The sequence below is a fragment of the Syngnathoides biaculeatus genome, chromosome 2 (assembly GCF_019802595.1).
Source record: "Syngnathoides biaculeatus isolate LvHL_M chromosome 2, ASM1980259v1, whole genome shotgun sequence".
In the NCBI taxonomy this organism is placed as follows: domain Eukaryota; kingdom Metazoa; phylum Chordata; class Actinopteri; order Syngnathiformes; family Syngnathidae; genus Syngnathoides; species Syngnathoides biaculeatus.
In genome coordinates this window covers 41,494,212-41,509,417 of record NC_084641.1, presented here as the reverse complement: position 1 = coordinate 41,509,417, position 15,206 = coordinate 41,494,212, and the positions used below count along the sequence as shown (strand labels likewise).

Here is a 15,206-nt window from a genome sequence, read left to right as displayed (position 1 = left end):
TTCAGACCAGACCTTTCCCACTCAGAAAAGAGAAAATCTTGTCCAATTTAACCAGTTTTTTCTTCGATTATTCGCATACTCCGACAGTCATTGCATCTTAAAACAACAGAATTTCTTTTTTAACTTTCTCCATTAACATCGAAAGTAAACATAAGCACCATGTCTAGCTGGTCTTTGCTATATGTTGCCCAGACTGTGTTGCAAACTAAAGCAGCGGTGGTGGATGCTGTCATTATAAAACACATTGATGGGCTGCGTAAGTACTCCACCATTTGTAATTATGAGTGTACGTCTTTAGGAGCCGGGGGTGGGGGTGGGGTGGTCGGGTGGGGGGTGTAAGGTAAAGTAGGAAAAAGCAGTCGTTGTTAGAGAAAGTTCCGTATGCTGCCTAAAAGAAACCAGTGGCTTCCTCTTTATTTTACAGTACGTATGTGAATTGTGCCATTGGATGTAACAACCAGTAATCCCTCACTCATTGAATCACATTGCAAAATTCCACAAACTGAATAGCTGTATGTTATACTTTAAATTTGCATTGGATTTTTGCTATTGTTGTGCGCAATGCAGAATATCTGCGAAGAGACTGCATCAGCTGTGCACAATTGCGCACGCGCCCAGTTTAGAGGGAACATTGGCTGAGGTTTTTTTTTTTTTTAGCACGCCATCCTGCGATCGACCAAGACTGCCTCACGATCCATCGACGCATTGAGCTCCCCTGATTTATTACAATCTTTGTCCATGTCCCTGATACAGCGGTAATATCTATCTCTGGACAGGCCACAGGACACACTTGTCCTGGTCCCTGTAACTGTCAGAACAGAATCCCTCAACCAACTAAAATGTTCGATGATGGTACAGGGTTAGGGATAGGTTATTTTATTATTTTATGAATACTGTTGATAAAACAGTCTTAAATAAATAATTTAACACTGTTTAACTTATACTTTGCATTCAGTATTTGTGCACAAAATATTTGCGCATTGTGAAGTTTATCCACTACATTACACATCCTTGGCCAAGCCTTCAAAAGAAGTATTTGACTCATCTCCAATCTGAAAAAGATCCATTGTAGCGACCTTTGCTGAATCGCTGCGAACTCATCATTGATGACTTGCTCCAGTTCCGGTGCCTCATGCATTGCATCATGAACAGTGATCACATCTTTCTCCCACAGCATGTCAATCACTGCGGCATCCATGGCGTTGTGAGGAAAGATTTTTTGAACCCTAAGAGTGTTGGGTCCCTTTGTTCCTCATTAATGTCAGCGCTTTGAGGCAAAGCTCCACCGTGCTAATATCGCAACCTCTTGCCCTCCATTTGGCTACAATCTGTAGCAGCTTTTCCTCCATCTCTGGGAACTCTGTAACTCTCCCACATCCCAAAACTCTTCTACGTGCTTTTTGATGGATTTTCTTTTCATTACTGCCACAGTTTCACATTTGATTCAGCCACTTTGAACTGCCAAGCTGCTTTCCCACTGGTTTCCCACTTCTTCAGCAGCAGTGATGACACTTTTCTATTAATAGCGGTGTGACGGTCTGAGCGTTCACCCGTGCTGAAAGGTCTCCTTGTGATTAATGCGCATGTGTTACCAACAGGGGAACACTGGGTATGTAGCAGATGCTTACTGGGAAATCCCCCGGTGTCATAGTTCCCCTTTTTCTACATAGAGGGAGCTAATATACATTATAACCTAACCCTAAACAGGCATGAGGATTTCAGCAAGTATGGTAACCAATCTTTCAGTTCCGTTGATTTTTGTCCTGGCAAACGGTGGGAAAAGATTCTTCGGTTCCCATTGATAATGCTCATGGGAACCGGGTTTTACATGTACTTCAGAATAACGCCTTAGCAAGCATGAGCATTTTGCCTTTTACGTTTAGCAACCGACATGTTTGACTAGCGTTTGAGTGACCCGGATATGAATAACTTGACCTTACGCATGCGTAGCGCAGAAGCGGAAACCGGTGCTGTTTGTAAACCACACTGACAAAGCTGGGCGTTTTAATCATTAAAAATAAAGGGGTTCATGTAGCTTCGTTTTATACAGATTGTTGTATTTCGTTGAGAACTTATTTTACATTCCACACATGGGCAAATTTTATTAAAAGTAAGCCCTGACATCTGCGAAACGGACTTTCGGTTCTGTGTTTTCTCAGGCTGGGTAACGACACGGTAACGGACCAATCGTTTCCGTGAAATGCTCATGCCTGCCTAAACCTAACCAAACCTTAAAACAAAAGTTGATAAAAAGATATCCACATATATGTACGTTCGCTGTGTTTGTCTTTCTGAGACGTCCATAGTGAATATGAAAACTCGGTGACAAGTTGTCGAATGGGACATCTTGAAGCATAGATGGGGATGTTTCAGACTTGCAAGTTTACAAAATATACGCGCATGCACGTTAATCACAAGAAGATTTTTCAGCACCAGTAGCGCTCAGACCGTCACAGTGGGTGTGTAATTCACCCTTGTAGTCGAGATTTGATTGTCTTGGTTTTAGTCAAAACAAACTCACGGGCAGCCGTTTCTGATGTTGGGTGGAGTAGCAAAAAATATGCTACGCTAACAATAAAATTTAGTAAAATGGCAAACTCTGAGCCAATCAGGAATCTCACGTTGGTGGCGCAGATTACTATAATACATACATCCATCCATTTTCGTAGTTGCTTATCCTCACAAGGGTCACCGGAGCCTATCCCAGCTGTCAATGGGCAAGAGGCAGAGTACACCCTGAACTGGTTGCCAGCCGATAGCAGGACACAACGAGACAAACAGCCATACTCACAATCAATTTTTGGGATGCGGGAGGAAACCGGAGTGCGGGGAGAAAACCCATGCAGGCACGGGGGAGAACATGCAAACTCCACACAGGCAGGTCGGGGATTGGACCCGGGAGTTTAGAACTGTGAGGCCAACGCTTTCCCCCTGAAGCACTGTGCCGCCCACCATAATACATATAAATGTGTAACAGAAGACATTGAATATCATATTGAAATGTAAATGTATACCTTTTTTAACCACTCTATGTACCTGCCAATAACTATGCCATGTAATTTTCTTTTGTTTTTAATCTATACCTAAATATAATGCACTCTAGTGACTTTTTGAATATATTTGGAAATTTTGCAGATTATACATGAGAAATTACAGTAATTTATTGTATTTCTATATTTATTCATTTATTTTATTTTCATACAAAATACAATCTTTGTCACATTTCTCCCTCCTCCCTCCAAACAAAAAGAAAAGAAAAGTATCATTATTGCTGGATTACTAGCAACCTTTTCCTGCTCAGTGATTGTTCTCACAATGTCTTAATGTCTCAAATGTATTTTCTTTCAGTTGACTGTCTGTTGTCGTGCAAGAGCGGCTCTAACTACTGGAGACAAATTCCTTGTGTTTTTGTTATACTTTGCAAAATAAAGATGATTCTGATTCTTATATGCTGAATTAAACATTGCATGTTCATGTAGGGTCCAATAAACAAGTCCGAAAGAGAGCAAAACCTGCCAACCTAAATGTAAGGAATAATAAAATGGAAACCCCAAAGTAACACAGAAGGGAAAGCGCCACAACAAAATACACACAAGTCAATTTTTTTGACATGAGATTTGTTCATGTGAGCAGAACAGATCTTCAAACTGATCAATGCTTCAGGGCGTGCCGGTTTCATTTAAAAACGTGAACACTTAAAATTTCAACACCAAGCTACCGTAGTTGAAGAATTCATGAACCCAAAATGATTTAGTAAGTTAAGGAGATCCTAAAAATCAACGAGCACATGGTGTTCCTGGGTTGAGGAACTGAGTCCCGCACAATAGAACATCTTGTGTCCGAATGCGTTAAAGTTTAAATTGTTACGCTTTTCAACATTACTGTTGTTGAAAAAAACAGGCAAGAAGAAAAGATAGCAGACAAGAGTTTTAGGGGCGGGGGACATAAAATCAAGCAGTTCCACTGAATTGTGCAGACATGCCTGAACTGTGAGCATATTGCTTCCACCAGCCCAAGAGAACACAATTGCATCGCGAGGTGTATATGATGATAACTGTATTATTAGCTTAAAGAATTTTCAAATGTTTAAAAACTAAAAAAAAAAAACTTTACATTGTACATCTCAAAAAAGAAAATCAATTCTGTACGTGTCACTAGCATCTACTCAACCAGCTGCTTATCAAGTAAACCACTCAAGAAAGGAAAAAGCAGGAAGCGGCTTACATGTCTGGTCAATGTTGCGATGTGATCAACAATGAACATAACATTGACCACGCAGCTTTTAAACCAGCACACCTCATGCATTTTTTTTTCAGCCCTGGCCTCCATGTTGATGTCACATAACAGCAGCCTGTCAACACTATGTGCTTCAGCTGCTCAGTTTTGACAAAAATAAGGAAATGCAAACCAACAATCAGAAAATTTGAAAGGGTATCAAATTTACATGTAATGTAGGCCTTTTTTCTTAGTCATTCCGCTTTTTTTTTTTTTTTTTAGTTCCTTGGTTATACATACTTGCTGATCAACCATGGAGGAAGTGTTAAATTCAAAATGATCTGTAGCTTTCCTGTGGAATAACCAACAAACAATAATCACAATAATTTTCCTTTTGATTTTGAAAAAAAAGTTTGGAAGACTTCTGCTTATTTAATGGACAGTCACATTATCAATGCGTGCTTGTTGCAAGTGTTCCAATACTCCAAAATAAGGCATTAATAATTGCTAAAGGAAGATTTCTTGTGGCATCTTTGGCATTTCATCTGTCCAATAAAAACCATGTATTTCCACAGTTTGTTTTTCTTTAAAACCCAAAAACACCAACAATGGAATAAAAAGGGAAAAACAGTGACATGTTTCGCATTGAAAAGTGAATATTTGTAAATATTACATTGCCACATCAGTATTGTTATTGAAAAGAAGTTTGGATGATTTAAAATTAGGTTACACATACAGCAATGAAGTAAAAGTTGTTTTTTTTTTCAGAGAAACTGAAAATAATCGCAAAGGTTACATGCACACTCATACAGAGACCAGTCATATTTGCTGACACACATTTTAAAAAAACGGAATTCATTCTGGTGCGGTACAATACAATACATAATGTACGTTAAATTGAGCGGAACAAAGCAAATGGCAAAATTGTGGCACCTGAAAAAGGAAAAGCATGCTGAAGTCTAAGGTAGCTTCACTCCTAGCAAAAAATGAATAAATAAATGAGAGAAAAAGAAAGACGTGTCTTGATCAACAGCCTTCATCTTTGTCCTGCAGTCCAAAAGGGGGGAGGAGGCCCAGTTCTTGTGCCAGAACAAGGTTAAAAATGGAAAGTGGGGCACCTTTGTATCATCTGCGGCCTTATAGCGCCTGTGTTTTGAGCTCCATAGGCTCTCCCCTGGTCTCCTGCTGCCCCTCGGCCTCTGGGGGCCGAATGCCCTTCAGTGTGGCGAGCCTCTCCGCGAGACCACGCATTCGTGGAAAGAGTATGAAGTCATACAGCAGCGCGCCAACAGCACCGCCAATTAAAGGCCCAACCCAGTACACCTGCCGGAAACATAAAAATGACAACCTTTTAAGCTTTGATGCACATTGGTGAATTCAAAATACATTATCCATCCATTTTCCAAACCGCTTATCCTCATAATGTCGCGGGAGTGTTGGAGCCTATCCCAGCTATCATCGGTACACCCTGAACTGGTTGCCAGAGCACATAGAAACAGACAAACATTCATACTGACAATCAGAACTAGGCCAATTTAGAGTCCCCAATTAATGGATATTTTGGAGATGTAGCTGGAGAAAACCCACGCAAGCACGGGAAGAAGATGCAAGCTTCACACAGGTAGGGTTGGTATTTTAACCCCGGTCCTCAGGACTGTGAGGCCAGCGCTCTAACCAGTGTTTCCACTGTGCCGCCTCAAAATACATTATTAATTACTAAATCATCTAAGCACACATTTGTGGATTTTTGTGTGGGCTTGGAGTGCAAAAGGACATTCACTGAAAATGTTTGCACAAAACTGCATATGGTTGCCCAGGTAGTGAATAGTGAAGGATGCTTAAAAATTGCTCACAATAGAACAAAGTATCGGGCCTCTGAGGCTCAAATGACTGCTTCAAACCAAAGTGGCAAGATATCCTGTCTTTTCAGATATGGCCCTAAATATGGAGTTCAATCAACTCCTGCCATTTCATCATTTTAAAATTACTGGCCAAAATATTAAAGCCAATCTTTATGCTTTGTGAACACATTTTGATCATGTTTGCATGGTTAAACATGATGCCTTTCAATGCACTTTATCTCGACTTTTTTCAAGTTGGGAATGACTGGGTTAGTGTTCAATTCAAAATGATATAATATGGGCAAAATTGTTAATGTTTTTCAGGAAAAGATAACTTTAATGAAGGACTAAGGAAATCGTAAAGTATTCGCGTTAGATTGAAATCTGGATTTCAACTTTCTAAAATATTTCAAACATGGCTTTACAAACTTCACTTCCATTTCATTTTGTGTGCAATAACCACCTGGTGACAACCATATTTTACTGCATTTTTATGTTCAATGTTTCCATTAGTCGTACGATTAACTGGAAATAACTCATTTCCATTTTGTATTTGCATTTGAATGGAAGAAGAGTTGTTTTTTCCTCCCACTTGTGAAATAATTCAATGGCACCCATTTGGATACTGCAGCAATATCCTTGTCTAGAATCCGACACATAGAGCCCTTACTAATTATTATTGGTTTATAGGGAGGCCAAGAAAGATCACTGATATTGGTCCATGTCAATGAGGGCTTCTCCGTGGACCTTCTTGCCAGGGAACTCCAGGTGGTGTAGAAACACCCTGCATTCCACAATCACCTATGTTTTGCAATGTTTGTAATTATGATTTAAAGACGATCTTAAAATAAACCTAACTAAAAGCATCGTTTCATAATTTTAAATCTTGTGGCAAAATTTCATGTCGGCAGATTTTTGAACATCAATCCTAACTACTTGCTACTAAAATATTTTGTCTATAACATAGCTGGCCTTAGCTTGGCAGGTTAGCAAAAACAATTTTGTTTTTTTTTCAGGCTGCTGTCCCCTCTCTGAATTGCTGCACACTCAAGCCATTCAGTGTCATTTATTTTGATAGTAATGTAATGTAATTCAATAAATGCTGTAAGCCAGTGATTTCAAAAGTATGGTCGACCAGACCATATCTGAATATTTCCCCTAATGTAGTTATTTTGTACACCCAAAGATGTTTAAAACATTGAATTGTCATTATTTTTAGCTTATTAGGCCATGAATATACTGGTCCAGCACATTTGAGCTCAAATTAGGGTGAATGTGGCCCATGAACTAAAATGAATTTGACACCTTTGCTGTACGCCTATGGTATACATGATCTTCTTACCCAATGGTTGACAAAATTCCTGACCAGCACAGCTGGGGCAAAAGATCTTGCTGGATTCATTCCCGCTCCGGTGTAGTAAATCTAAGTGGGCAAAACATGGAATATTCAAGTTCTTGAACGTGGACACAGTGATAAATGTGTGAGTTTTTCTCAAAGTCTCACCCCAACAAGATGTCCTATCAGCACGGAGAAACCGATAGCCAGGGCAGCAGATCCCAAGCGTCCGTTGCGGCGCTCATCTGTCACAGCAAAGATGCAGACCACCAGCTGCAGGGTAAGGAACACCTCCACCGTGGTGGCCATGCCCAGACTGATGCCTGGCTGCAGCTACCAAGCCAATGTGGGGAGAAATTACTTTTACCACATCTGTGTTTGTCAAGCTTGAATTTAGCTATATGTTGTTCTACAGATGTCAGATATTTGAATGGAAATGTATTTTTCATTTAAAAATAAATAGATTGAAAATATATTTTGCAGTTTTTCATATATAAATAAATTATAAAAAAACAACAGCAAGTAACCGTTATTGCTTGAATCATAAGTCTAGTATAGACATTTGCTCAAAAATGACATGGCCATCTCAAAATCAATGTTACTTCAAAGAGTATTTGAATTATTTGGAGTTATTATTGAAACAGTAATTTTAATTTTACAATATATATATATTTTTTATTTTTAATGGCTAAAGTCTTTTTCGTTATGTGTCCCAAAATGAAGCTTTATGGTTTGCAATGTTTTCTGATGATGCTAATTACATTTTTGGATCTATTGTGGACCTGTATAGGATTTTTTTCTCATTAGCTTAATGCCTTTTCCATGAAAATTATTGTCTTCAAAATTACTTTTTTAAAGACCTCCTTTGTCTGTCTAGCTGCCTCTAGCATTGATGCCACTGGAGAGGGCCTCTTTATCTTGTTGCACGACACCAGAGGGATCTGCGAGCTGAAGAGGCAGATTACGTATAAATGTGACAGTGTCAGAAGTATTGTATGTCTTTGTTGTTATGCTGAATGTATAAATACAAGAGTCTAATAGGTTTAAAAAGTAATTAAGATGCACTCGCATCCGCTGAGATTGAAGTGCAACATGTAAATTGTGCAACTCAATTTTTACGTTGTTTATACTTCTACTGTTATGCATGGAGTGTATTTCATATGGCGACAACCATTTGGTCTGTCAATTGGGATTTTTACTATGCATGCCTTAAAATAAAAATAATTAAAAAGAACCTTTTGGAAATTACAACTAGTTGTGGCTGTTTCAGCATGGGAGACAACATAAAACCAAGATGCTAAAAACTGCTAAATCAGATGTTTTTTATTTTTTGCACATTACTGATCGCATTATAAGAAAATGGCCCATACATTTTCGTATTCCTGTTTATGAAGTTGATTTCAAGTGCATTGAAAACCCCACTCAGATTTGACAAGACAAAAATGAAACACATTTTGGTAATTGATAACTTTAGATATTTTAATTAAAAAACATATTTAGCTGCTTTTCCTAATCCAAGAAAAAAAGAGACATTATTTCATTGGCTAAAGCCAAATGCTTACGTGGAGTATATTTCAGGTGGTCTTACCGTGTTAAGGACCAAGTTGCCCCTCATGTTGGTGGGTGTGACCCCGTAGAGTACAGCGGCACCGGCCAGGGCTCCCAGGCATTGGGCAACTATGTAGAAGATTGCGCGCAACAGTGACATTTGGGAGCCAATCAGGAAGGCAAAAGTCACCGCTGGGTTGATGTGTCCACCGCTGATGTGGCCAATGGACTGGATGAGCGTGGCAGCCGCCAAGCCAAAGCAGATGGCCACATGAAGGACGTTGTGGGGCCCTGTGGTCCAGCGGAGGGAAGCCCCCAAGCCGAAGAAGACAAAGAACATGGTGCCATAGAACTCGGTGAACACTGCCCGCCAGAAGGACATGGACCGGATTTCCCACATACTGACCCGAAAGTGGACTAAACACAAACTATCAGTCAACTAAATGCTTACTACCTACCCGTCCCTGAAAACTAACACCTTGTTCAAATCTGCTCTTTAACAGGAAAAAGTAGTGACCCAAACCAAACTTGGGATACTTTAGTAATGTTTGTCATGGAGAGCTCCAGAGTGGAGCATCGCACCAGTCTGCTCATCAATGTGCCAATGCCAGCCGAGTTAGCAGAACACAGACCGATACAGCGGACGCACGCGCTGCACACATTCAAACGCTTTACCAAGCCGGGGGGAACTTGAAGGCCTTTTTATAAGAGCTTCACTGAGCCTAGGGGAGTGGTCACTGCACAACTGAGCCATTGGAAACATCATTAACCCTTATCACACCTGCACCAGCTCACACAGTTCTTTGGATGATGAGAGCAAATGGCCTGTCTAGAAATGAGCCACAAAAATGCTTTATTGGGTTGCAAAGGGACAGTTTCGTTTGAATATAGAGCACTGTCCAATGAGAGGTATATAAAGTAGTGCAAAAGTAAAAGTTAAAATATTTTAATTTTCATTTATTTCCCAGCCTCTTCTCTGTGGACTTTGCATGTTCTTCCCATGCCTCCATGAGTTTTCTCCAGTAACTCTGGTTTTCTCCCACATCACCAAAATGCGTGGTAGGTTGAATGAAGACTAAATTCCCTTCGGTGTGAATGTGAGTGCAAATGGTTGTTTGTCCATATATGCCTTGTGATTGGCCGGCGACCAGTTCAGGGTGTATCCCGCATCTTGCCCGAAGACAGCTGGGATAGGCTCCAGTACGCACGGAACCCCAGTGAGGATCAGCGGAACAGAAAATGCATGGATGGATTTAAATCATAGGTTACCGCTTCGGGTGGCATGGTAGATCATTGTTTGGAGTGTCTACCTCACGTTTCTAAGGACCAGGGTTCAAATCCCGGCCCCGCCTGTGTTGATTTAAGAACCTAAATTGCCCATAGAGTTGAATGTGAGTGTGAAAGGTTGTTTATATGTGCCCTGTGATTGGCTGGCAAAGAGTTCAGGGTGTACCCTGCCTCCTGCACAAAGATGGCTGGGATAGGCGCCAGCACAGATATGACTCTTGTGAGGAGTGGGAGTGCTCTGATGGCTCAGAAAATGGATCGATGGATGTATGTTGGGCTTCCGTCTGTCAACAATTCTGTTCATTATCTTCATGGACAGAATTTCTTGACACCACCGAAACATTGTGGGGGTCCAATTTGGTGACATAAGTGTTGCATCTCTACTATTAGCACATGATATGGTTCTCTTGGCTTCATCAAACTGACCTTCAACTCTCACTGCAGTGGTTCACAGTCAAGTGTGAACCAGCTGAGATAAAAATTTGTACCTCCATGTCTGAAGTTGGAAAAGGGAGGGATGCCCACTCTGGATTGAGAAGAAGATCCTGCCACAAGTGGAAAAGATTAACTATCTAAGGGTCTTGTTCACAGCTTAGAATGGAGTGGGAGATCAACAAGCAGATCAGTGCAGCATCTTCAGTGATGCCAACTTTGTATTGGTCAATTGTGGTGAAGGAGCTGAGTCGAAAGACAATTTTCTCAATTTACCAGTCACTCTGTGGGTATTGAGTGAAAGAACCAATCGCCAATTCTCTGAATCTTTTCTTGGAGTTTCTCGTCGGCAATCTCAACGGAGCATTGTGTCAAGGATGGCGCAGAGGCTCGTGATCTGGTACACAAGTTCAACTCCGCAGGAGGGGAAACAGACTTGCGCTTCAATCGATTCATCTCACGATTCTAAACACCCAAGCCAACAATGTGGATGAACTTCATCTTCTGATCAAGACCTGTAAACACTTCGGATGTTTTGCCGGCATGTGCTTCACGGAGACTTGGCTTTGTTGACGCATTCCTGACTGAGCCGTTATGCTACCCGCCTTTCATCTTTATCAGGTGGACCGCATAACGGAGGTAGTGCAGAAACGAAAGGCGGTGGAAATGCTTCTATATCAATGAGAAATGATGCACAGACATTACACAACCCAGCACACACTGCAACCCACTTTTGGAGATGTTGTTCTTGAACTGTAAGCCGTTTTACTCACCGCGTAGATTTGCCTCTTTCATTCTCGCAGGTGTTTGGTTACCTCCCCAAGCTAGCATGAATGCAGCACTGCTAACGTACACTGAACAGGTAAACGAGATTGAGAAAAAACAATGAGATTATCATCATCTTGGATTTTAACACAGCTAAACTTAACCACAAACTCTCTAAATATAAGCAGCACGTATGATGTTCGACGAGTGGGAAAAAACACTGTAGAACACAGCTATACTACAATTAAACATATATTCCGCAATTCCCCGCACTGGTCTATAACGATGAACCCTGAACAGGTAAGGGCACTCTGTATAAGCTTAACATAAGATACGTTGTTGATGCACTCTAACTGCTCAAAATGCTAGAAGACTGCATCTTTGCACAACAGTGACTCTTATAAGGGAATAGTTTCGTATTAATTGAATGTCTATTTTTTTTTCTTACTTCTTAGTTAGTTTGTTGTTCTTCTCAGTACTCAACACGAATCTTGTACCAGGGCAGCACCAACTGTCAGAGACAAATTCCTTGTGTGTTGTTACATACTTGGCCATTAAATATGATTCTGATTCTGAATAACCAAAAGGTAATTGATACAAGCAACCAAAATGATTTTTCTCTGTAGGGTGTCTAGGCTATCCCTTTGAGATAAGGTGAGAAGCTTGGTCATCTGAGAGAGCCTCGGAGTTGATCCGCTGCTGCCCTCACGACCTGACCACAGATAAGAGGATTACAATGGATTCATGGATGTTAATCAGATGTTATTACATTTGGATAATTAAAATATAGAAGTTACTTTTCCATACATTTTTTGGCATTGTACACTGACAATGCTTCAATGATTTACAGTACAATAGCATTATTTGCATGCAACCCCATTGCTGGTTTGATTTTCACAAATTCATCTATTGTCATACTTTTCTATGAAGACTATCCTTAGGTATTTGCCAATTAACTGACCTTTAGGCATGTTTGTGCTCTTTCTTTAACACCTTAGATGCCTTAAAATGGTGCCAACCTCCTGGTAAAAATGGTAAGTAATGTGGATCCATGTTGTTGTCAATTTATAAGGGAACATTTAATGATCTTTTTTTTCTGTCTAGGGGAGAAGCCCCACCCACCACCTTGGCATGTGGAAATGGAAAAGCTCAAACTACAATTTTTACAGGTTGGAGAATAGTCGACAACCTTGCACTTCTGCTGCATTTTGTGCAATTAAAATAATCTAGAAGACTCTTTTTGGGGTGTGGGGGGATTGTTGTCGGATGAGTTTGAAATTACAGTAACCAGTATTTATATATTTTGGATCATGGTTTGTATTATATTCATGTTTTAAACTATTTAATAAGCGATTTAAAAAAAAAAGAAATGAGGGGAGGGAGACTAGGGAGAGTGGGGTGGATGGGGGATGCGTAAATTACTCATGGGCATTTTCTCCCCATACCTGTGTGGGTTTTCTCCGGGCACTAGGGTTTCCTCCTACCTCCCAAAAACGAGCATTAATTGGACAGTCCAAATTGCCCCTCAGTGTGAATGTGAGTGCGATTGTTGTCTGTCACTAGCAGTCCTGCAATTGGCTGGCAACCAGTTCAGGGTGCACCCTGCCTTCTGCCTGTTGATAGCTGGGATAGGCTCCATCACTGCCGCAACCCTGCTGAGGATAAGTGGCTCAGAATTTTTTTTTTTAACTGAGTTATATTGAAGAATTTGTGATGACCAACTCCACATTTAACGTCATAGCAAAACATCTCAAAATTGGTTGGACTCAGATACTCCAAAACCTGCATCTTTAAGACATTCAAAGGTGGACTTGCTGGTTGTTTCATGTCATTGTCTGTATATCTCAAGAGATATTGAGTTTAAGAGCATGAACTGATGGTCAGACATTCGCCTGTATGATTTTCTGATTGCCAGTGGAATTCACTGTTCTCTTAATCACAGTATAAGTTGTCCAAGTACAACATAAAAGCAACCCTACACCATCATCACCATATTTGACTGTTGACATGATTTATTTGTATAAAAATCTGTTGCAGTATTCTTTAAGTAAATTTGGTTGGCCGACCACTCAGAAAGTTACTGCTGTTCCCATTTTTTTTTCCATTTACAATAATAATGGGTCTGACTGTGCTTTGCTGGACTTCCTAAGCCTTAAAAAGGTTTTGATAACCTTTTCCAGACTGATACATTTCAGTCATAGGTTCTCATTTGCTCTTGACTCTATTTGAGTTGTGGCGGGATGTGAATCTTTTTGATGATTTCTTGTTTCAGCAAATGTGGTGATAGGCCTTGCTGTGGCCAGTGAAAGTGAACTCAGCTTTGCAAAACAGTCATTAATCAGTTTACTGTTAACTTAACGATTACTGAATAATTCATTAATGGAGTGAGTAATCAATTAGATATTTTTTGTGTGACACATTTGACTCAAATAGACCCAAAAACATTATTACTGTTACTATGAAATCTATGTAATAGGAGGGTGTGATACTAATCATGATGTATTGATTCATATAATTATTATTAATTAAATTGTGATTTGATTTTCGTTAGCCCTTTTGTTATGTTGTGGGTTGAACCGGTCAGATTGATTTTAAAAAATAAATGTTTCCAAATGTAAAAAGAAAATTTTTTGTTCTTTTCATTTCATTGAATATCATAATTATTTTTAGTAATATATTTTCGGGGCTGACTAAATATGTCACATGACCCATGACCATTTTCAGCGTACCAAGGAAACAATCACCATGAAGGTTAAAAAAATGGAAAAAGAAAAAATGGGAAAAAAAATACTTTCATTTGTCAACTTTTTTTGCTTGGGTTTTATAGGCTGGATGTGCAGAAACAGTCCGCATGGCAGAAGAAGTGATTAGGTAGATGTTTGGCTGGTGGGTGTTGGACAGTGCTGCTGGATCTGCATAAAGCGCTGGAAATTCTACAGACGGCGAGGGAGCAATGACAGCAGCCATTGAATGTGCTGCTGACGAGCTTAGATGCTGGTGGCGTGTATGAAAGAATTGTGCTGAACTCACTGAGACTTTTGTGCTGCTACCAAAACTGTTTGCCGGCAGCTGAACTTTCTACCGCTTTCTCCATGATGTTAAAATTTTGGTTTTGTTTTAGCAAGCTTTGTTCCCATCTGACTGTACAACTGCAGTACCCTCCAGATCAACCTCGACCAAACAATGGCCAGTACATATGACTCAATCTCTATTTTAAAATGAATAAGAATAATCATAAATTTTCTTTTTCCAGATACATTGCATCACTGATTTTTTTCTGACTAATATCGTGGATTACCTGATGTATCACGGGATTTTTTGGTGATTATTTTTCAACAGTGACTTTTCTTGCAGACTCATGGAGCAAAAAGCATGAGCCACAAGGAAAGAGTGCATGAAAGAATGAATGTACAAACTTTGGGATGATTACACACTTAATAAAAGATGTGCAGAGGTTACACATCTGAGGGTTGACGGTAAAGTAAACATTGTTAGCTAATTTATTATAGCCTACCACTGTTAGTTAAAACAAACTAATTCCTCCAAACTGATCAGGATCGCGGCGGCACGGTGGGTCAACTGATATAGCATTGGCCTCACAGTTCTGAGGTCCCAGGTTCAATCCCGGACCCGCCTGTGTGGAGTTTGCATGTTCTCCCCTTGTCTGCGTGGGTTTTCTATGGGGACTCCGGTTTCCTCCTACATCGCAAAAACATGCAACATTAATTGGACACTCTAAATTGCCCCAAGGTGTGAATGTGAGTGCGGCTGTTTGTCTCAAT

General features: G+C 40.2%; 1 protein-coding gene and 1 long non-coding RNA gene across 2 annotated transcripts; one reads left to right on the top strand and one right to left on the bottom strand.

Moving 5' to 3' along the window:
- Positions 1 to 4,902: 4,902 nt before the first annotated feature.
- On the bottom strand, positions 4,903 to 9,369 carry LOC133492951 (lens fiber major intrinsic protein-like). The gene is made up of 4 exons (XM_061805827.1): positions 8,981 to 9,369; positions 7,561 to 7,725; positions 7,399 to 7,479; positions 4,903 to 5,538 (listed from the first exon to the last, which is right to left on the bottom strand). The coding sequence occupies exons 1-4, from the start codon at positions 9,338 to 9,340 to the stop codon at positions 5,353 to 5,355; spliced, it is 792 nt and encodes a 263-aa protein (XP_061661811.1). The 5' UTR covers positions 9,341 to 9,369; the 3' UTR covers positions 4,903 to 5,352.
- A 39-nt stretch (positions 9,370 to 9,408) lies between these two features.
- Positions 9,409 to 14,711, top strand: LOC133492957 (uncharacterized). Its single transcript, XR_009792810.1, has 3 exons — positions 9,409 to 12,458; positions 12,529 to 12,593; positions 14,252 to 14,711. It is a non-coding gene; the product is annotated as an uncharacterized LOC133492957 (long non-coding RNA).
- The last annotated feature ends 495 nt before the right edge of the window (positions 14,712 to 15,206 follow it).

Coding starts and splice junctions, on each gene's coding strand:
- LOC133492951 (XM_061805827.1), bottom strand. CDS start 9,340: ATGTGGGAAATCCGGTCCATGTCCTTCTGGCGGGCAGTGTTCACCGAG. Junction 7,480..7,560: donor TGATAGGACATCTTGTTGGG/GTGAGACTTTGA, acceptor TTGCCCACTTAG/ATTTACTACACCGGAGCGGG. Junction 5,539..7,398: donor GGAATTTTGTCAACCATTGG/GTAAGAAGATCA, acceptor TGTTTCCGGCAG/GTGTACTGGGTTGGGCCTTT.